This window comes from Mustela putorius, unplaced genomic scaffold (genome assembly GCF_011764305.1).
Source record: "Mustela putorius furo isolate JIRA1106 unplaced genomic scaffold, ASM1176430v1.1 tig00537301_pilon_pilon_pilon, whole genome shotgun sequence".
Lineage (NCBI taxonomy): Eukaryota > Metazoa > Chordata > Mammalia > Carnivora > Mustelidae > Mustela > Mustela putorius.
The window spans coordinates 2051647-2074543 of NW_025422439.1; the positions used below are offsets into that span (position 1 = coordinate 2051647).

Below are 22897 nucleotides of genomic sequence, written 5' to 3' on the forward strand. Positions count from 1 at the left end.
ACCCATTTCTGCATCTTTTGAGGCCTTTGCTTTTCTGTCTGTATAATGGGAGAGGTGCTGGCCTGATGAGATCTCTAGGGTGCCTTCCTGCTCTAGGAGCCCCAGCCTGGGTGTCCCTGCTGTAGGTCAAGGATAGATTAAAGAGGGCCATGCCTTCCCTGCTAGTCTTCTCATCCACAGTTGAAGTCCAGGTCCCTCTCCTTGAATCCACACTGACTTTAAGGACCTGCCTGACAAGTAGAAAGGGGTAGAAATGATATCCTGGGACTTCTGAGGCTGGGTGCTATGGAAGTTAGCAGCTTCTGCCTGTGCTCTTGGAATACTTGATCCTGAGATGCTCCCTTTGCAAACCTAGCCTCTGTGGCCTGAAAAGTCCAGCCAAATGGAGAGGTCATGGGTAGGCACTCTAGTTGACAGCCCCTGCTAAGCTGTGGGGCAGAACGGCCAAGGGTCAACTCCCAGCCATTCCAGCCCCTTCTGGGTAAGTGAAGGGACCCTCTTGAAAGACACCTTCTAGCTCCAGATGGCCCACCTGTCGTGAATGAGAGACAAGTCACCCAGCAGAATGAATCCTTCCCATGTGCCCGACTCATGAAATGTGAGCAAAACATTGGAAAAAGGAAGGTGAGCTGTGAATTGTTCTTTCAAAAGGGACTGAGAACAGATTTTGATCACCTGATTGTCCGAGACTGACTCCATCAAATGGCCACTTCCCAAGCGGGGGTGGGGGGGGGGGGCACGGGGAACACAAAGGAACAGCATGAGCCGAAAGCTTCAGGCGGCAGCAGCGACAGAGATGGTGAAAGTGTCCTCCACACAATATGATGATGAAATACCTCTAGTTTTCTTTGGTTTCATCCTCTATCTTGATTAAAATTTCGCCATGTTTATCCTGCTACACAGAATAAATGGAAACACAGCTTACTTTTCAAACCGTGCCTTGCTGACATCGTTATGCTTGCCAGATTTATACCGCTTCTAATAGATAACAATCTTTCCTGTTTAGCACATTGAAGGGGAGCACGAGGCCCCCCCCTTCTGATGCTTCAATCACGGGGACTTCCTCCATCATTGGCCAGGAGGGGAGGGTCTCCCTGGAAAAAACTGAAAATCTAAATAGCAAGGTAATTCTTTATATGGTATCTCTTGGATCACTCTCCCTCCCCCTCTTACTGTTCACCCTGCATTAATTTCCTATCCCTGCTGTAACAGATGACCATGGACTTGGTGGTTTAAAACAACACACACATTTATTAGTTTACGGTTCTATAGGTTAGAAGTCTAGCAAAATTATCACTTGGCTAAAATCAAGGTATTGGCAGGGTTTCATTACTTTCTGGAGGCTTTAGGGGTGAATCCATTTGCTTGCCCTCCAAGTGTTATAGAATTTCCTTAGCTTGTAACCCTCCTCCCTCTTCAATAGTAGCAATGTTGTAAGGCTCTGAATTCCTCTGCTGTCTCCCTCTTCCACATTAAAGGGCCCTGTGATTACACTGGGCTCACACTGATTAACCAGGACCATCTCCGTCTTTAAAAATTGGCTTATGAGCAACCTTAATTCCATATGCAAATTTAGTTTTCACCTTGGGTCGTGTAAGGTAAAATATTCACAGGTCACAGTCATTAAGATGTGGAACTCCAGAGTTCCTGGATGGTTCAGTGGTTAAGTGTCAGCCTTCGACTCAGGTCATGATCCCAGGGTCCTGGGATTGAGGCCCGCATCGGGCTCCCTGCACAGTGAGAAGCCTGCTTCTCCTTCTCCCACTAACCCCACTTGTGTTCTCTCTCTCACTGTGTCTCTCTCTGTCAAATAAATAAATAAAATCTTAAAAAAGAAAAAAAAGGACGTGGAATTCCTCATGGGAGCTATTATTCTGCCTGTGCCATACATCCAGTGGCCATCCCCAATTGGTCAAACTATAAACCTGAGGACTGCAGTATCCCGGGGAAAGCTCACCACAGAAGACCCAGAAAACCAAGCCAACACCAAGCCAATTTTTTTTTTTTAATTTTTAAATTTGGAGGTTCAGAAGTTGAGGTCTAAATTGAAGGTAAAATATAATGATAATAATAGTCATGGGAAATCTGTGATGTGTTAGAGAATTGGCTTCTCCACCCCTCACCTCCCATGCCCCAGCGCTAAGGATCAGTTGAGCTTGGAAAGAGAGGAATGTTGGAACTCAAACTAGATGGTCTTGCCAACGCTAGAGAATGTCCTTAAAAGAGATCCTATGCTCTGTTCGCACCAGCCTTGTCTACAGGGTGGCTGAAGAGGATGAGAGGCTAGAGAAAATCAGGTGTATCGGAGGGATTGGAAAGAAAGAGTGTCTCTGCCTCACTGCTGGACAGCATCTGTAGGATGGCAAGCATCAGGTGCTCTTCCTTGGCATGACAGGAGCCGACCACAAGTGGCTTCCTGGTCTACTCCCCATCAAGAGGTCTTTGGCTAGTTCCCCTCAGATCCCCAGGCCCTCAGTGTGACAGAGAAGAGCTGATAGCCTCAGAGAAGAGTGATGGCCTCAGTAGGGCAGGAAATCTATCTGATAGATAGAGCCAGCTGGCCTCAAATGGCCTTATGACGGGGATGGAGAGAGCAAGGCAGCAGAAGCCAGGATACACCACATGCCTATAAATCACCTGGGAACCAAGAGGACTTGGCACAATACCATAAAGGAAAGAGAGTGATGGACAGGTGCCAGGCAAGACAGCAGGCACTAGAACTCACAGGCAGTGGCCCGGGGCCAAATCTCCTCTTACTCCCGTGCTTAGATGTACATCGGCCTCCTTTGAACTTAGACATTTAGGAAGAGGTAGGAAGCAGAAAACCTAAGTGGAACTAGAAGTATGTTTCCGCTACCAATGGATGGAGCAGGCCAGAAATGAAATTCAGTTACAGAAACATTACAGAAAATTAAATATGCTTGAATCTCTGTGGCCCCGAACATCCTCTCCACTGCATAAAACCATCTGCAATCGTGGTCTCGTCTGCTTGCACATAAATGGGTGTATTGTAAATCCCTAATCATTTGCAATTGTGTTCTCTGATTTTCAGAAAACCTATGAGTTCTAGCTGCTGCTCCCTTCTGAACGACTAGGAAACAGGCTAATAAAGTCCACGTAGATTTGAAAGCTCACCAATGACCAAACCAGAGCTTACACCCAGTTCACTCAGCCCAGCCTTTGTTCTCAGCTTCTCTCCCACTATCTCTTCTCCTCTCTGGGTCACAGGAAAGCAAGCCACAATGGTTCCAGCAAGAATATTGAAAACATGTCCTTGGACCTCTACCTGGCCACCCTGTGGTGGTTTTGGGAAGTCACTCTGCTCCCCACAGGGGTGAGGGACCTGCTGCTGGGTTTGTTGAGACGGTGAGTTATTGGATGCAGACGTGCCTTGAAAACTCTAAAGGGCTCCAAAACTAGAAGGTATTATTACTATTTATTTTTCTTTTTCCATATGGAGTTTCTTAGAAGAGGGGCTGTAAGAAAAAGTTTCCCTCTGCAGTTATGACAAAGAGTCTACCGAGAAATAAGAGAGATTTTAAAGTTCAGAGTAGAAGTGGGTGTCTCCCCATCCACTCTGAAGGTGCAGAAAAGAGCTTACCTGAGCTCCATGGAGCCCTGAAGTTGCAGTTTTAACATCAGATCCTTAATCTAGAGAGGAAGGTCTCTGACAACCTCATTAGACTGCTGAATTTTCTCTTAACCTCCAGGGAAGGAATGTTCTTTTGCTCTCTCTCTATATTTTCCCAATTTCCACTGATGAGAGGGAGAAAGAGACACAGCCCATCTGGGTACATGCTTGTGCGTGCATACCTCTGCATTCTGAGGTTTCTTTCTTCTGGGACAGCTATCTTCGAGGAGAGGGAGTTTAATTAGTTCAGGAAATGGAACTGATGGGAAAAGGAAATAGAGGCAGAAAACTTGTGTCTCAGAAATGCCAGCTTCATGTTTTGGGGACCACACTGCTGATCCGGGACATCTTTTTGAGTTGTGCGTCCACTGCCTAGCTTGAAGACTTGGGCAGATCCTCCCCTCTCTCACTGGGCCTCACTTTTCTATCATGCAAAATGGAGGGCTAGGTTGCAGTACTCCTAGACAGCTGCTGATACCCACGCCTGTTTCCTGGTGCTTGCACCCGACTTTTCCTTGAAAGTCTGGGCCTCCCCACAACTCACTACTGTGCATTTATGTGCAGGTGCCACCTGGCCCAAGACCCAGGTACGACTGGGTCTCAGACAAGCCCAGTCCTTCCCCCACACTCCCACCACAGTGACTGGCACCGTGATGAGCATGAGGCCCAGGCTGGCTCAGTGGGTTGAAATCCAGTGACGGTAGCTGGAGGGACTGGGAAGAAAGATGTTCTCAGTGAGTGGGCAAGCCAGAGTTGTCCAGAGGATGGCATGGAGCTGAGAAAAGCAGAGAGAGGAGAAGAGGGATCCCAAGGACACTGTTTGATCCCCTTAATCCTACTGTCCCTTGACTTCTGTTTGATGTATTTCTTCTTTTTACCTAAACTAGTCCCGAGTTTCTATCACTTATAATCTTAAGAATTCTAATTAAAACATCTCCACTTGCCCATCTACATTTGAAGATCTGTTGATCTTTGCTACAATACAGTTGAATGGCATTATCTCATTCTCTAGAAGTTTTCTTCTTCGTATTGCTCTCCCAGTCACGGTCTATTTCCCTACCTTTGGAACAGGTACATTAAGAACTGACTGTGTATTCTGTTTCCTGTGGTCTCCCCCAGAGACACAGCCCTGGCCCCATTCCTCCCTCCATCCCTCCTTTCTTTCTTTCTTTCTTTCTTTCTTTTTTTTTTTTAAGATTTTATTTATTCATTTGACAAACGAGATCACAAGTAGGCAGAGAGGCAGGCAGGGAGAGAGAGGAGGAAGCAGGCTCCCCGCTAATCAGAGAGCCCGATGTGGGGCTCAATCCCAGGACCCTGAGATCATGACCAGAGCCAAAGGCAGAGGCTTAACCCACTGAGCCACCCAGGCACCCCCATCCCTTATTTCTTTCTTATTTACTGAGATCATTGGGGTGCTAAGTTGAATCCACGGATTCCCTGGGTGGGAACTGATTCCCTCAGTTTACTGGGTGGGATAAATTGGAAAAAAGCCAGTTTGTGCTAGAAATGATCACAGGGGCTATAACAAATGTATGTAGCAGGGAGTGAAAACAGTAACGATCTTTAGAAGAGGATGGTCACTTTTCCAAGATGAGGAGGGAAAAGAAGACATCGGGAAAGAGGTCTACTTGTTGGCTACATAGGCTGGTGGGGAACAACTCACTCTAGGCTAATAGACGGTAGGAACGAAGGCTCTGAGTCATTACACGGGGGAATAGGTTCAGAGAACCACATTTAATTCACTCCACTGGCTTTAATGTAGAAGAAAGTAAAGTGATGGAGAGGTTAGAAAGGGCCAAATCAAGAAGGCATAGAATGCCAGCTGAAGAAGTTCAACTTGCAGGGTGATATCTACCAAGTGAGCTTCCATGAGCTCTGCCTCCCCAGACATAGAATGCTCACCAAACCGTTACAAATTCAGGTTCCTGGGACCTAACCTCCTCTGCACAAGCAACATGACTGCATGGGATCCTGGAACCTACATCTGAAACAAACATCCTAGGCCATTCCTACAACATAAACCATTCAGTCCAAAAGCCTCTTCTATGGGCAACAAAGTTCCTCAAAGAGCCTCTGTGTCCTTGTGTCTATCCCCAATTCTGGAGCCTTAGGCAGATAAGCCTGCCATCCCTACTCTTACCCTAATGTAAATTGACCCATTTTTGAAGCCAGTAAAAACCAACTTGCCCAACTTCAATCAACATTAAGGTCTCCACTGAAACCTCTTCTGGACATCTCATTGACATGATCCCACTGGGTCCACAGAGATAAGACATGCTCTATCTCACCCTCAAATGGACAGTCACCCTCTTGTGGCCAGAAGCTCTCAAGGACCTATTGCATATTGGGCACTAAAGTTCTGATGTCTCATTTCATTCTTCCAACAATTCCACAAAATAGGTTTATGTATCTCACTTTACAGATGAAGAAACCAAGGGAGCCTAGTGTTCTGAAGGCCACAGAGGCAGTAGTTATGAGTGAGTTTCCCCTCAGAGGGAGGGGCCTCTAGCAAGCAGTCTTGGTGTCTGGGCCAGCACCACAGTCATGGGCCAATGGCACTTACCACACATCCTGAGGAGTCCACCTGGCGGTCAGACACGCACTTGAAGTTCCGAGTGCAGCCCCCATTGTTCCGAGAGCAGTCACGAACTGGCCCAAAGGAGGACAGCAGGTCATTGATGGTTTCGAAGTATGTGGACAGCATCGCTTCTTCCCTTAGACACAAAGAGGATGGTTAAACCCCAGAGACATGTGTATCATTAGATTAAAAGAAGTTAAACATGCATTCATTACAGTTAAGAGCACCATTTATGATATCTGTAATCAAGATGATACAAATACATATTTAAATACATATTTTTTAAATACATATTTAAAAAGAAAATAGTAAAAAAAAAACATCCATATGCTATCATATGACTTGATGTGTGTCTACTTGTGATGATGAGGAATAATGAAATAAAGAGTGCCAAGTTTCCTGTCTACTTGTGATGGAACTTGGCGTTCTTTATTTCATTAATCCTCCTCATTTGGGAAGATAGGCTTGAGATTTCCATTTACCAATAAGTAAACTGTGGCTCTGAAAGGTAAGGAGTCTTGTTAAAGTCCATCAGCCTGTAATGTGGCAGAATTGAGATTGGTGCCAAGCTCCCTCTGAGTCCAAAAGAGAAAGCTCCTCCTGCTATACCACTCTTAATTCACAATTTGTCTGTTTCTACAGATTCTAGACCTCCTCATAGCAACTCTGCAAAATGGGCACATTCCTATTATCCCAACTTTGGTTATATATTGAAACTATTAAAGGTATGGAACGTCCCCGATTTCCAAAGCCTATAAACAGCAGAGCCAAGATACAAACACAGGACTGTCTGACTCTAGAATCTTAGAGCTTTATTTTTCATACTATTGCATAAAAGTGACCCCATCCAGACTGACAGCAACAGTGGTTGGAACAGTCACAGGATTCTAGACAAACGCATTCTTCCTCCAGAGGAGACTGGACCAGGTACCATAATCCACAGTTTCACAGTTCTGCCAAGGTTTTATGAGAGAAGATATACAGACAGGAGTTTTTGGAGCCTGCTTCCTGGCAAAAGGACCACAAATAAGGACATCCCACCACTGGAGTATCTGTGATGCGCACAGCTGTAGGAGATACTAGAGGGACACCACAGGCACTGAGTAGTGACACACAGTCTCCCATGATATAGGACTCATGGGGTCCAGAATTGTGAAAGAAGGGAGATGATTGTTGCACAAAGAGGCCAGAGAGTACCCTTGGTATTGCCTCTGGACCATCCTTCATCATCCTCCCACTGTTTCCCTCCAGAGGCGTGGAGTTCGAGGTTTGGGTGTTGTAGCTTATTTTCTACCTCCAGTATCATCCCCTTCTGTATTATCATTCATACTGACTGCCAGTGAACCTCATACACTCCAGCTCTAATTCGATATGCCACTTATCAATAATAGCCCCCCATTACTTACAGAAGAAAATCCAAATTAGTTTCCTTGGCATTTGAGGTCCTTCACAATTTGGTCCCCCCTACCCCCTGCCTGTCCAGCTTCTTCTACCCTGTCCTCATAGCCACAGGTCTCTTCTCATTCCCTAAACCCACAATCTTAATTTAGATTCTCTGAGAACGGACTCTGAAACAGACTTGCACAGAGCAGGTGTTTCAAGGATCCCTCTTACACAGTTGTAGGAAGTAAGCAAGGCAGGACTGGACAAGGGAGAGGCTGAGTCACCATGTGGTTAATGCATTTAGATCTGAAGCTTCAGTTTGTTGTTCCGGAGCTCTAGAGTTGGGTGGCCCTTTAAGAATATCCTGATTAAAGACAAGGGACCCCACCCTCTGTATCACTATATCGTCACTGGCCAAGGGCTGCCATCCAGAAGGTGGTATCATTGGATGAGGCAGTTTCCTGTGGCTGAAGGCAATAGCCAGTGAGGGACACATTGATGGGCCATGAGTCACAATCTAGGGGATGGGCAGGTCAGCCGTGAAAAGGGGATCTGAGTATAGCATGTACCTTCACTTCTCAGAAGCCTTAATCATGCTTTTGGGTCTGGGATGCTCATCTCTAATTTTTCTCCCTGATAAAATCCCAAGAATCCCTCAAAACTATTCAAATTCATCCACCCATCCATTCATTCATATACTGCAGTGCTTACTGAATGCTTACCCCGTAGCAGGCACTATTCTAAGTACTGGGGATGCAGAAACGACATAGGACAAAGCCCTGACCTCCAAAGAGCTTGCTATGACCTTCTTAGGAACCCCTGTCTCCATCCCCCAACTAGAACTAATTTCTTTTCCCTCTGAACACACTGTTTAAATCTATGATCCCACGGATCTTAATCATCAGCTCTATGGTTGCTCAGAAAGCCCATCAGCTTTTTGAGCAAATGCTTCAAGAGTTACTCATCCCTTTCCAGCCTCCAGCACAAGGCTGGCAAAAACCTGTGGTAAGTAAATGTTTTCTAGAAGAAACACAACACCAGAAGGCATGGATACAGGCAGGCTCCACCTGTCACTGGTCTCACCAAGAGTCTCTCCAATGGGATCTGCCCCTGCCAAGCCTCAGCTCTAGGTTTCTGACCCAAGTCCTTCATGCTTAGGTCTGTAGTAGAAGGACAACAGAGAAGATGGCAGGAGAGCTGCCAGACTGGCCCTCCCTTTTCAACTTGACACAGAATGAGGTCAGGGTGGCAGGTGGATGGGGGAAAAGAATGAACAGTTCCTGAACGGAGGCTCTTGGGAAGCTTGTTGTTTTGTTTTGTTTCGTTTTTAAGATTTATTTATTTATTTGACAGACAGAGATCACAAGTAGGCAGAGAGGCAGGCAGAGAGAGAGGAAGGGAGGCAGGCTCCCTGCTAAGCAGAGCCTGATGCAGGGCTCGATCCCAAGATCCTGGAATCATGGCCTGAGCTGAAGGCGGAGGATTTAACCCACTGAGCCACCCAGGTGCCCCGAAGCTTGCCACTTTTCAATCACAGAAAGAATTGAGGATTCTGAGAAGACACTAAGGCTATTAAAATATTAATATCCTTAGAGGGAGAAGAAAAAGTGAGAATTAAAAGGAGGAGATAAAGACAGAGGGAGAGACAAGTTGAGAAAGTGTGAGACCACATAAAGAAATAAACATGGAGAGAAATTGCTAGAAAGGAGAGAAATGGATAGATGGATGGATGTGTGGGCAGATGGTTTGGTGGGTGGGAGTTTGGGTGGGTGAGTGAATGGATGGCAGACAGACAGAAAAGCACAGAGACAGAGAGAAAATCCAGAGGAGTATCATATAGAAAGAGATTAAAAGAGGAAAATATGGAGGCAGAGAAACTATGTGAAAAGAGACAGAAATGAGCTAGAATAGGGAGAAACAGGAGTAAGAAACACAGAGATTTAAAAGGAGAAAACATAAAGGTAAACAGAACAAGGGCGTCCTGTATGGAGCACAGGGAGAGGGGACGGGTTGAGGAGGGGGCAAGGGGTGGGGGCTGGGGAAGGAGACAGCCTCAGAAACAGAGAATGAAAGTGAAGAAAAAGACCCTGAGTGAGTGGAAGAGAACACACACAGGGACACAGAGAGCAGTCAGAGAATGACAAAGAAAAACAAAGAAAGAGGAGAGAAAAACAAGCAAAAAATGTCACCTTGCAGTGGAACCTGGCGACAGCTCAGGCTATACAAATAAGGAGGCTGTTAGCTTTTAAAAGGATTGATTCTGCATAAACATCAGTTACATGAGGGGAACATTATTTCAAACACAAAGACCTGACACTGGGGCTGTTACTGAGTCTAGCAGTGATTGTGTCAGGCTGGAGAAATGAAGAATCATCAGGCACAAGCCAGAGAAGTAGCTCAAGGCAGACTCTGACATTTTCTTAACTTCAGACTTAATCCCTCATCCCAGGCTGAGTTCAGGATTCGGGGTCTGTTGGAGCTTAAAGCTGCCCCAGTAGCTGGGGGCAAAGGATCAGGGGACTAGCCCTCCAGGTGGAGGTGGGCTGGGGTGACAGAGAGATCTGGGTGACTCACAGCTTTGCGAGAAATCACCATCAGTCCCAACATCTTCACCAGCTCTAATTTCCTGAGCATCTGCTGTGCATGGGCACTGTGCTAGGTTCCTTCCCTGTGCTCTGTCCTTTGACTTTCACCATTGGCCTAGGAAGTATACCTTTTTGTTCCTACCCTGAAGCTGGAGATTGGGTCTTAGGGGGAGGGGAGTTCTGTCACTCGCCCTGGTCCATGAGACAGAGAGGCCAGGGTGTGCATCCAAGCTGGCTTGATGCCAAGTCCTGAGCTTTCTCTGTGCAATGGGTGAGCTGGGCCAACTTGCTCTATGCCCCTGGGCAAGTCAGAGCTCTCGTAACAGGACAGCTGGTAGAAATCTACATCTAATCGCTCTGTGTCTTTGAGGAGGAAGAACTGGAAGGGCAGAACCTGGACAACATCTGCATTCCTCCCAGCACTGTCTCCTGGCCTGGGTAAATGCTGTAATAGCCTAGATGCATGCTGGAGTAGGAGGAAGAACCTCATTTCCCAGCGCTGCCATAACAAGCACCTTGAACTGGATGCTTTCGAAGAAGAGAAACTTATTTCCTCCCAGTTCTGAAGGTTTGAAGTCCAAACTCAAGGTGTCAGCAGAGCTATATTTCTTCTATAGGCTCTAGGGGAGAATCCTTGCTTCCCATGGCTCCTGGCAACTCCTGGCATCCCTTGGCTTATAGCAAATCACTCTAACTCACATGACCTTCTTCCTGCATGTTTTTCCCTCTTCTTACAATGACACCATCCATTGGATTTAGCACGCCCCTAATCCATTATGATCTTATCTTGGTTATCTCCGCAAACACCCAATTTCCAAAGAAGGTCACATTCTGAGAATCTGGGTGGACACAGATTTTGGAGTTACATGAATCAACCCAGTGATCCATGGCTCAGAGGAAAGTCTTCAAGCTCACACAGTAGGAGAGAGCCAGGATTAGAACATTCTGGTCCTTGGCTCTGACTCCAGTGCTCCTAACACCACACCAGCCCTTCCACTCCAGACCCTGCATGCTACACTGCGGTATCTATAGGCCTGGAAAGTCTTAGAAAAAGGAGCATGGTGAGGCCACTTCTCCTGCGTTTGAGGGGAGAAAAGACCCACTTTAATTAAGTACATCATATCCCAGGCAGAACAGGGGTCAGCAAGTTTCTCTTTATAGGAGTCCATAGTAAATATCTTGGGCTCTGGAAGCCATACAGCCTCTGACCCAACGACTCAACTCTGCCTTTGTAATGCTCAATCAGCCAGAGAGAGTATGTGGTGATGATATGGAAATACAATGAGTTAGCATGGTATGTTTCAATAAGATTGTGTGTACGAGGAGACACAGCAGGCTGGATTGCTATTTCTCGGTGTTTGTTTTAATGGGAACACCCACAGGTCAGTGTTGGAAGTTAAGATCTGAACCCAGATATGCCTGACTCTACAACCCGCATTCTTGCTCCTGCATGAAGTTTCATCTGCACCTCAGTCTTCCCATCTGTAAAGTGGAAACAGTATGTTTTCAGCTCCCAACCATGTAGTATCATTGTGAAAACACAATGACACGATGTGCAGAAGCCCAATGCAAATCTATTCAACATCCATTCACTTAAGACACCTTTGGACACCTGCTGCAGGCAAGGTACTGAGCTGATCTTGACTCTGGCTCCCCTCTGGCCTCTCCAGGCCCTGTTCTTGCACCTGCGGGATCCAGGTGCTGTCCATGGTGCTGCCAAGTGTCTCTCCAACTCTGGCATCTGAATTCTTTCTTTCTGATAATCCTGGTTTCAAAACGGAGTCAATCAGACCCCAGGAGGCCAAGTGAGGCTGCCATCCCCCACCCTAGCTGATTGCTCCAGCACAAATACATCACCTGGGTCCCATTTGGCTGAGTCAGCAGAGCCTCACACAGGATGAGCATGAGGCTGGGCAGCTGGGGACAGATGCTGACATGGCCTTCTCTTAATAAACACCAGGGGAGGTCTGTGTCACTCACAGAGAGGTGTGAACAGGTGACTCAGGGCCCAGACACTGACATGGCCCCACGCATGTGGACTAATCATTCTCTGATAACAGTGGCAACCTGGTCTCCTGAGCTCCTGGGGAGGGAGGAACCTTGGACAGGCACTTCCACCCCAGCAGCATGAGCAACAGTGCAGACCAGGGGATATGCAGCAGCTTTGTTTCCTGGCTTCACTCATTATGAGATGCTGGACAAGTCCCTTATATGCTGAGCCTCTACTTCCTCATCTGAAAAATGGATATATGAACATGTGGCTGGCAGAGTTAGCATGAGAATTAATGCAGACAATATATATATGAGAAAGTGCCCAATGGCTAGTAGTGATTAGCACCACCTTAGTGTCCCTCAAAGTTGTAAGAACCATGGCTTGAGAATGTAAGGAGCTCAATAATGGAGAAGGGAAGGTCTGTTTACTCATTCAGATTTTTTATTGATGCCTAATTTCTTTCAGGGCCCTGACCTGATTCCTGGGGCACATAAGCATAGATGTGACATAGCATGAGTTAGGGAGGTAGAAAAGAAAAACAAAAGTTAACTTCGCAATATAACTGGGGCCATAGGATCATAAAGAGATTTCCCTCATCCAGACCTTAGAAGTGGGGGTGGGTGCAGTCAGACAAGGCTTTTTGGAGGGAATAGTATTGAACCTGAGACATAAAGGAGGGGGAGGAATTGGCCAGATAAAGGAGAGTGGTATGGGGTAAGAGTATTCTAGGCAGAGAGAACAGAATATATTATTAAGTCCCAGAGAGGTAGGGGAGACATGCCTTGGTTCAGGGAACATTAAGCAATGCAAGGAAGCAGGAGTGCTGGGATGCGGTGGGGTATGACAAAGGGCGGGGCAGCACCGGCGGCCGGCAGTCAGGCCTGGCAAGGTTTGGTGTGCCAGGCCTTGGCAATTCTGGACTTCACCCTGGGAGCCATGGATAGCCCCCAGAGGTTTCTAAAAGCAGATCCCACTTTTGTTTAGTAATGTAGATTGGTATTTTCTACAAATCCTATGGCAATAAAACAACAATAACAGTGAAAGCTTCTCGGGCATCCATCCCAGGCCCTGAAAAAATGTAGCAAGGGTTGCTTGTGTCCGCTTACTTCACCCTCATAAAAAACCAAAACCAAAACCAAAACCAAACCAAACCAAACCAAAACAGAGAAGCACAATAATGTAAATGCTATGATATCTCCATTGTACAGAGAGAGAAACTGAGGCAACATTTTGAGGATGAAGGCTGTTTTGAGACCAACTAAAGATAATGTAGGTAACAGTCCCAGGACAGTGGCCAGCCCGCAGCAACTGCTTTATCCTAAAAGGCTTCCGGGCAGAGGTGAGCTGGAGCAAGCCACAGGGAGGCAGATTTGGGCTTTTCTAACATCAGAGCCAATGAGCAAGGTCCTGCTGCTGCCGGCCATGGCGGGGATGCAAACGGAGGGGGGATGGCCATTTTCGGGGCTGGCTGTGGGGCAGAGCCCAGCTTCCGGGGAGGGCTGTACAGTACCATCGTGATGGGGAAAAACAACGGATACTACCTATTGCGCCCTGAAGACATGAAAGCTTTGATGTGACATGACTTCATGGGTTACTTCTTGCCACAGTCCTGTGGGGTGGTGCTATTCCCATGGCCCCTTCTGTCCATTAAAAAAGAAATCCACACCCTCACGTACAGGAACCTGCGCTCACGGTGGTGGGGGCGGGCCCCATGTCACACACTAAGTCAGTACTGGGGAGCCAGGGCCCCGCCCTGGGGTGTCTGAATCCGAGCCAACACTGTCCTGTCTTCCTCCTTCCGATCGCATCCCAGCTGGAGATTCTGGGGCTGGTGTTCCAGCTGATACTTCTCATTTCCCTTCCTCTAGCAATTACGCTTTGCCCTAATTTAGGTCAAGGATATACACTGCCGTGCAGAGTGGGCTCTGAGTTTCCTGTGAGTGCCTGTGCCTTTGAGTAGCTCTCGAGCTTCCTGTGAGCTGAGATTCCCCTCACTTCTGTACCTCCCGCCACGCCCCCCGTGGGCTGGGTGTGCTGCAGCTGTTTGGTGAGTGAACCCAGCCGGTGAAGAAAGAAGAGGCACAAAGGGGGCCATCAGCTGCACGGTCTTGGGGACAAAGAGAAAATGTCTGTGAGTGTCCACTGCCCCCTGTGAGATGGGGACAACAGCATTCGGCTCACAGGGCTGAGGTCAGGACTCCAGGAGATGAAAGCCATCAGGGCTAGTCCTCGGCACCTGGCCCAAACAGGGGTTCCCAGTAAGGGGCTGTTGTGTTTCAGAAGTGCATTTGTCCGTCTCGTGAATATTTCCCCGGCACTTGCCATGGGGGCTGGAGGTTTGGGAAGCAGAGAGGAGAGGAGAGGGCAAAGGCTTTGTTTGTTGGATCACACGGCTCACTTGATGGCACAGAGTCACCCTGCGAGTCTCTGCGTCCATGCCCACTTCTGAATCTGCGCCTCTGTCCGTGTCTACATCTGTAACTACAAACTCTGGCAGATGCTGAAAGAAGACAGGTGGTCAGAGAGTCCAGGTCAGAGGGGCCAGTCTCACCTAAGGAGTGGACGATGGGAGTTGGGACACTGGGGGAAGCTGGTTTCCTCAAAGAGCATCAGGCCCAGAAGCCAAACCAGCCAGCAGCCTGGTAAAGTTTTGTCAACCCACGGCTCTCCCTAGGAGTGTCGAGACAAGGTGTGACCCTCACCCCCACATGCCCAAGGACCATGGAATCCATCCGATCTCTGAGACCATCATTCCTTGGAAAAAGCTACTACCTCATTTGGACGGCTCTGTCATAGAAATTCACCTCACCCCATCCCCCTTTCTCCTGCCCCTATGAATCCCATCATCATATTTAAAATATTTTATTTATTTATTTGACAGACAGAGATCACAAGTAGGCAGAGAGGCAGGCAGAGAGAGAGGAGGAAACAGGGTCCCTGCTGAGCAGAGAGCCCGATGCGGGGCTCGATCCCAGGACCCTGGGATCATGACCTGAGCCGAAAGCAGAGGCTTTAACCCACTGAGCCACCCAGGCGCCCCCCCATCATCATATTTAAAAGGAACCATTATTTTAAAAGTTCCGTGAGAAATGCTGAGGACTGAGGATTATTTATTTATGAAATACCCACATGGACTCATGGAGAGCTCCTTACAGTTCTCATCCCGGAGAGAAGCTCATTAAGATGGGCCCCAGGGGTGGGAGGGCACAGGGTTCTCAGGAGCAGCTGTTCAGAAGCCCAGCTGGGAGTGCACAGGCTCCCCAGGGAGCGCAGAAGGCCACGGTGACCTGGGATGGCAGACGGGGCTGCCTAGAAACAGGAGAGCTCACCAGCAGAGCGTCCATGGAGCCGTGTCCTCCGGCAGGAAGATACAGGCTGGAGGCTCCAGGCAGGGGACCCGGGTCTAGCTCTGCCTCACTCTGCTGTGTGTCCCCAGGAGACTTAACATCCTCTCTGAGCCTCTCAGGTTCCACATCTATACAACAACTGGGTGATCTAGAAGACTCTTATCCGCTCAGATTTCTAATTACATGATGTGGCTTCGAGAAACAAGAAAGACAGCACGGAAAGGTAAGAATGGGGTAGTGGGGAGAGACAATACCCATTCCTGCCACTGTACCTGTCATTGCCATTGTTTAGCACCTAAGGGAATCAAGAGACGTATACAATCAGCAGGGAAATCAGAAAGTGTTACCCTTTGTTACCAAGAAGAAGCCACAGGCTCAAAACAGGCCCTGCCACTTCTCAGCAGAGAAAACCGTCCAGCTCATTTCTCCCTCTCTGAGGCTCACCTTCCTCAAGCATGAATCATGAGCCACGGCGCTTAACTCTTAGGTAACCGGGAGGGTCGCGAGATGGTAAAAGCTCCGTGAGGACAGGGCTCTGATGCCCTCACTGCAGTCCAGCACCTGAAACCCTAGACAGCCTTTCAGATTGTTGTCAGAAAGATGAATGAGTCCCTGAAGGAATGAATGAATGAAGGCAAACTGCTGTCCACTTCCCCACCCATGTACTGGTTGTCCTTGCTGAGTCACTACCCATAGCAGGATTTTCCTCCAGCCTGAAAGTTACTCAAACCAGAGAACGGGGGCTCCCAACTCAGGGCCCAGGACCCCTTTGTTAGCCTGCCAAAACATACGGGTCGCATCTTAAAATAACGTTTTTAAATGCAAAAAAAAAAAAATCAAATGCAGAAAACATTACAAAAGAAACCACTTACCAAAAGAGTTTTTTTGTAAAAAGTGAGCTACAATAATATATATGCTGCTTTGTTGACACATTAAATAAAAAGACCCAGTAACAGATGCAATAATGACCATAAATTGGAAGTAGTGATGAGCAGAAACTAGACGTTACGATCTGCAACAAACGAAAGATGATAGACTACTGCGTGTGATTTCTTTTAGCGGCAAAGTCATAGGGGCTATTAACACGTCAGTGTCTACAATAGGAGAAAATGCTGACTTTCAATGAGCGGTTGGCGAAAGTAAAAAAATGTATTATTTTTCCGTGTGATTTCATGGACCTCCAGCATGGACCCCAGGTTGAAAGCCTCTGTCTAGCCCAGCACTTTGATAGAGAAAGTTGGTCCCCGAATATCTGCTGGGGAGGGAGTAGAACCAAAAGCTTGGGTCTAGAGAAGAAGAGGCAGGACACGAAAACTCAGCTATGAGCACACCAACATCATTCCTTCTTGCAGGGGTACAGGCGGTATGCTGAAGAAAGAAGAGACTTGGATGACAGACAAAAATTTTACAAAGCTCTCAAGGGCATGTCCTGGCATGAGTGACCTCCTCCCTGAGCTTTTGTTTGCTCAGATGTAAATGCATTATTAAATGCATCATTGCTGTGTTTCCTGCAGGGTGGCTGCAGGACCCGGCGAAATAAACAAGGCAGTGCACCTGTGCATAGCTACAAATGCGAGCGCCTCTCTGCCGCTCATCTGTTCCTCCCAGGGTAAGACAAGTTTACTGCAGCCACCCGCACTTAGAGCTGCCCCATGTACCACGGTGGGGAAGCATTTCTGCATTCCTTTGCACCTACTGAGTACCAGGCCCTCTGCTAGATACAGCACCCAGAGGTGCCCAGACAGAACCCAACCCTCAAGCAGTGTGTAGGCTGGGGCAAGGGACAGCAGGATTTACAACAGGAAGCCGAGGGAACACTTACAGTATAGATGCATAAAAATACATGAGATCCCCAGCAGGAAGCAATGAATTCTTCCTGCCCTGCTTAAGGAAGCCTTTCAGAGGAGGCAGCAATCGATTGGCTCTTTAAGGAGATGAACACAGTGATGAGGAAGAGGGAAGGAACAAAGGAGGAGAAGAAAGGCAGGGACTGGTGTTAGAGGCTGGCCCAAAGCAGAGCATCTAAAATGTGTTAGGGAGTGGGGAGGGAGGATTGTTCATGGAACAAGTGGAGGAAATAAGAAGAGAGCCCATTATTAAAGAGAGGGGTGAGCAGGAGAAAAGGAAACTCACCAGTTCAAGCCCAGAAGGCAGCTCTTACGACCTCATTTTATAGAGAAAAAAGCCGAGGATCAGAGTGGTAAAGTCATATACGATCCCATCGTTCCTAAAAAGTGGAGCCACAGCAGGAATCCAGCCAATCTCCAAAGTCCATGCTCTCCCGAGCGTGGCACTGGATGCTGCCTTGTAGAAGACCGTGCTTTCAGGAAATCCACCCAACATCAGAATCCGGAACCGGAAAGCTTGAGGACTAGGACTTTGGTGATGGGGGAAGAACTGCTTTCCCGCAAAGGCAGCCCTCACCCCCCTTTCCTTGCCTTATACACTCCATCTTTGCCTCCTCTGGCCCTGGCAGTTTGGGCCACTAGCCTGCAGGGGATGCCTGAGTGCTGGTGAACACAGGGACTGTTTGGTTTCAGCTGGGATTCTGGCTATCTCCAGACAGCTATCCCCCTACACCCAGGCTACGTGGACCTTGGGGGCTTCTTGTCCGCCCTCTGCGTCCCCACTCGGCCAGGGGCCTTTGCTTCTGGCTACTGTGCCAGCCAAGCTGCCTCTGCCACGTGCTGGCAAGCGGGTCCCAGGGCCAGCACAGGTGGGAGGGAGCCAGCACCTGCTTCCCTCCCAGGGCACTGGCCTGTACCTATAGAAAGCCCTAGGGCATCGGCATTTAGCCCTAGGGCAAAAGCCCTGGCCATTGCTGAGATGGGGAGAAGTTCCTAAAAAGCATCTGGAGGACAGGAACAGGCAGCAACTTTGTTTTCCAACTCATGAGTTTTCCTTAGACTCACCCTCATTGGCTTTGAAGACTTTCTCCTTCATTTAGCCAAGCCAGATTTGTCGTGTTCTCTGTGGCCTCACTGAATGCTGAGTCTGCTTTCTTAGTATTAATAATAGTGTGGAAGCCAACAGCCTGAGCCCTCCACCCACACCATCTCCTGCAATCCTCACGGCACCCTTGCCAGAGAGGCCAACGCAACCCCACGGTACAGATACACAACTGAGTCCAAGGGAAGTGCGGAGACCTGACAGAGGTCATGATCAAGTACATACCTAGCTCTGTCCGACTTCAAAGCTGGAGGCATGTTTCACTTCCATGCCAGCCCAGCACCAATTTCAACCTGTTTCATGAAGGAAGTGTGCATACAGCCCAGCCTGTCTGGGAACAACCCCGTCGACCGCACAGGGCTTGGCTTGGAAATGGGTACTGGGGACGTTGAAGCAAGGAGGGCTTCGGGAGAGATGAGGGAAGGAAGGAGCAGAGGCGGGTTTACGTTCCCGTCACACTGTGTGTTTCTAAAGGCAGGCGTCTGCTCCCAGAGGGCCCAGAGCAGGGATATTTGACAGGGAGTGGTGCAGATTTGTTGAATATTTAAATGAATGGATGGATGCGTAAATAGACAACAGGAGAATTCACTGAGGAGTTCCTCGAAGAACAAATACACTAGCCTGATTTCCTGGGAAATTGGTCTTTGAAAGAATTTGAGCTTTCAAGAGCCCTAGGCTCCATATTCTTAATGGCTTCTCTGGTGGTAATTAGAGGGTCATGATTTAGAAAGACGAAGAGAGAAAAATGCAGATCACTGTGGCCCCCTCTGCTGACTAGGGCTCTTGAAATGGGAGCCATCCTTTAGCCAGTGATCCGCGACACAGCACACGGCCTGGTGCTGACAACATGGTGTCGTGCAGTTTAGAATTTTGTTAAGATGGTAAATCTCATGTTCAGTGTTCTTACCACAAACAGGCCGACAGACTAATGAAAACAACAACAGAGAAGGAAGAGGCAGGAGGAAACTTCCAGAAGTGATGCCAACGTTCAGTACCTTGATGGCGCGAACGGTTTCACAGGTGTGTACACGTGTCCAAACGCATCCAACTGCATACATTGAAAATGTGCTGTTTCTTGGTATATCAATTATTTCAATCCAACTGCTAATCACTAAAATAAAAACTGCCCTTGGCGGGGTCCTGCGTGGCACAGCTGGTTCAGTGTCCAGCTCTTGATTTCAGCTCAGATCATGATCTCAGGGTCATGAGATTGAGCTCTGTATCGGGCTCCATTCTTAGAGTGTAGCCTGCTTAAAATCCTCTCCCTTGCCTTCTGCCCTTCCCTTGGCTTGTGCACTCACTCTTTCCCTTAAAAAAAAAAGAAAGAAAGAAAGAAAGAAAGAGAAAAAGAAAAGAATAAAAAAGAGCTCTTGGAATCCCAAGCCGCTGACAAGGTCAGGGTGTTCCCCAGATCTCACAGTTACAGAGTGGTCTCCAGCCAAGAAATTCTCTCTCTACATGTGTCCTTTGAAGTGGCTTCCTTATATCACCCCTCATGCTTTGATTACCTTCTGACCCCATAGGTGGCCACAGGCCCTTTGCTCTCCCAGCTCCTGGACATAGCCAGCTTCCATGTGGCGAGCAGAGGTGCAAGGAGAAATTCAGCCAGGTTGCAGGAAGGGAGTGGACTGAAGCCCAGAGGGAAATGTAGGGGAGCAGGGACTTCTAGAACCAGAAGCACATTGTCATTCCAAAATGCTTCTTGGCCAAACAAACCCAGAGCTAGTTGCATTTTCAAGGTGATGTATCACTTTATTAGGCTGTCACAGTTGTATCTGGTCTTGTTTCCATTTTACAGATGAACAAACTGAGTCCCTGAGTCCCTTAAAATCAGACCCCCTGATATTTTGAGCAGTGTCCATGTTCTGTGGTGTTGCTGCTGCTTGGAGGAGAGAGGGTTTGAGAGGTTTTGAGTGTGGCTTTAGGATAAAACGCATGCATCCAGGGTAGTATGTATGGGGCAGGGTAGTATGTATGGAGGAGACCGTGTGTCAACACAGGGACAGGAATGCTGGAGTATGAAATCCTGTTCTAAGGGGAATCTATTCTACAATACAGATGGAGGAAGGAGACAAAATCCAAGTGGTGTTAGAACAAAGGAAAGAAAGAAATGTTTAAGGAGAACAGTTTGGAAGACTGGACAGCATTCAGGACCCCAGTTAGGAAAGTCAAAGCTGGAATTCCAGCTCTGCCAGCAACCTCACTGCATGACCTTGAGTCACACAGTCTCTCTGATCCTGGCTTCCTCCTTTGCCAAATGGATATTATAGCCCCTACCTCCCAAGACAATGATATGGACATGAAATGACATAAACCACCAAAAGCAGCCCACATGTGGCCTGGTGCAGAGTAAGAGTCTAGCCAGTGTAAGGTCCCTTTCAGCTGCACCTCTCAGCCAGGACCCGGGGTGGCTGCTGTCCTTGCATCGTGACGGCAGATTTGAAGAAAACACAATTGCAAGAGACTCCATCTTACGTAGAATACAAAGCGCTTCTAGCTATCTACTCAAATGTTACTTTCATCTATACAACAGAAATTCCAGGCAGGAAGAGGCTGTGTCCAGTCTATCAGCTATTGGGGGGGTGGGGGGGGGGAAGAAAAAGAAAAAAGAAAAAGTTGCAGTGGATAGTGAGTAATGGTAATTAAATAGTTCATTCACTGGTTGAACAAGAACTTGTTACTTTGAAGCATCAGGATTCTCTGTAGCACAGTTTAACAAATGGGGTTTTTACGTGGTGAAAATCAGCAGGTAATTTCCTACAGATCATTCATAATAATAAGACCGTTAGGTATCCAAAGCCTAAAAGGATGATTCTTAATTTCTTTAGAAGCAACAAAATAATAATCCATCTCTCTATCCATCCATCTGTCCATCCGTCCATCCCTCTGCTCATCATTCCATTCACCTGTCCATTGCAAAGCTACTTAATTAATGAGCACCTGCTACACCCATCCCTGTGCTAGAAGCAGTCAGAAATACAGACAAGAGAAGCCACGGCCTCTGCCCTCAACAAAGCCACCGATCTCGAAGAGCAGAAAAGACCTGGGAAGGAGGTCTATGGGAGGTCAGAAAGGAAGGAGGATGCTTCCAATGTGGGGTTAGGGGAGTGGGTGAGAGCTGGGTCTGCAAATTAAGCACGACTTCAACCTTGGTATTATGAGCCACGCATATGTAAGTTTATTAAAAGATAAATATATTATTTACCAAAAAAAATCAGTGGTGACACTGGGGTAAGAGAAAGAGAAGGCGAAAGAAGAAGGGGGAGATTATGGATGGAAAATAAGGTCCCTGTATTTGAGTGTGAAGGCAAAAAGAAAATAAAATATCAGAAGACTGGATTCAAAGAAAATGGGATTGAGCAAGTGAAACCTAAACGCCAACTCTTCTCCAGAAGCTTGCGTATGTTTTACTTTGCACTTATTTGATAAGAAGTTACTAGTTTTTACCAACCAAGTTGTCAAATATTTTTGTCAAATGATAACTCTCAGTGCTGACGAGGATACAGTGAAATATTTTTTCCTATTCAACTTGTACTGGTATAAAGTTTATGAAAAGCAATTTGGCAAAATAATCAAAACTCCTGAAATGTTCGTACAATCAGACCCAGTGATCAAAGTAGTACTTTTTGAAGGAGAGTCAGCAATGCACTTAAGGATGGGTCCACGAACATGCTCTTATCCATATCATTCAAACACGGCTGAAAGTTGGAATGTTCTAAATGTTCCACAGTGACAATATGGTGATAAACATTATGGTTCATTCATAGGATATGTGAAAATTAAAAAAAAAAAAATCAGGACCTCTAGGAAGAGTGAATAGTATGGAAAATATTATAATAATTATTTTTTTTCCAGGAAATAAAAAGCAATGAAACATGACATATATGTAAATACTCATATATTTGGGGGGAAAAATCAAGAAGTAGGTCCCATTTCACTGGGTTGGGTGTGTGGCCATGAGAGTAAGAGTGTGAAGGAGAGAGCCCTTAGATGTGTTCACCGTATCCATGTTCCTTTGTGGTAACAACACCCTGTTAGTTTTGTGGAAATTTTCACCAATCTCCCCACAGATGTATATAGACTGGATATGGTCTCGTTGATGCATCCGTCAGGGTGCCTTGCAGTCCTCCGGCCTTTGGGTGAGCAAATAACCTGAGAACTAGGCCAATTAGATGTTGACCTCTGGAATCTGAATCTTAAGCCAAATGGCATAAAGGGTGAGAATCATAAAGGTTGGAAATCAATTGCTTATAAAATATCCATGCTCCTGTACCTTGTGGAAGTTCTTCTAGGTACCCCCATGGGGCATGTCTACTTTAGTTTGCTGACTGTTGTCATAAACACTGGAAGTTTCTGGACAGGGGAATGACACAAACACAGCTGTGTCTACAAGTGGTTAAGGGGCATTTAGTGCACAGTGTTTGGATT

At 47.2% G+C, this 22897-nt stretch overlaps 1 protein-coding gene across 2 annotated transcripts in view; it reads right to left on the reverse strand.

Annotated features, from left to right (window-relative positions):
- ASTN2 (astrotactin 2) overlaps positions 1-22897 on the reverse strand; it is a 600456-nt gene that overhangs the window by 344573 nt on the left and 232986 nt on the right. For both annotated transcript variants that reach the window (XM_045074025.1, XM_045074024.1), the window contains exon 8: positions 6198-6348. In XM_045074025.1, coding sequence (XP_044929960.1) covers positions 6198-6348 — 151 coding nt within the window. The remainder of the gene's footprint in view (positions 1-6197; positions 6349-22897) is intronic.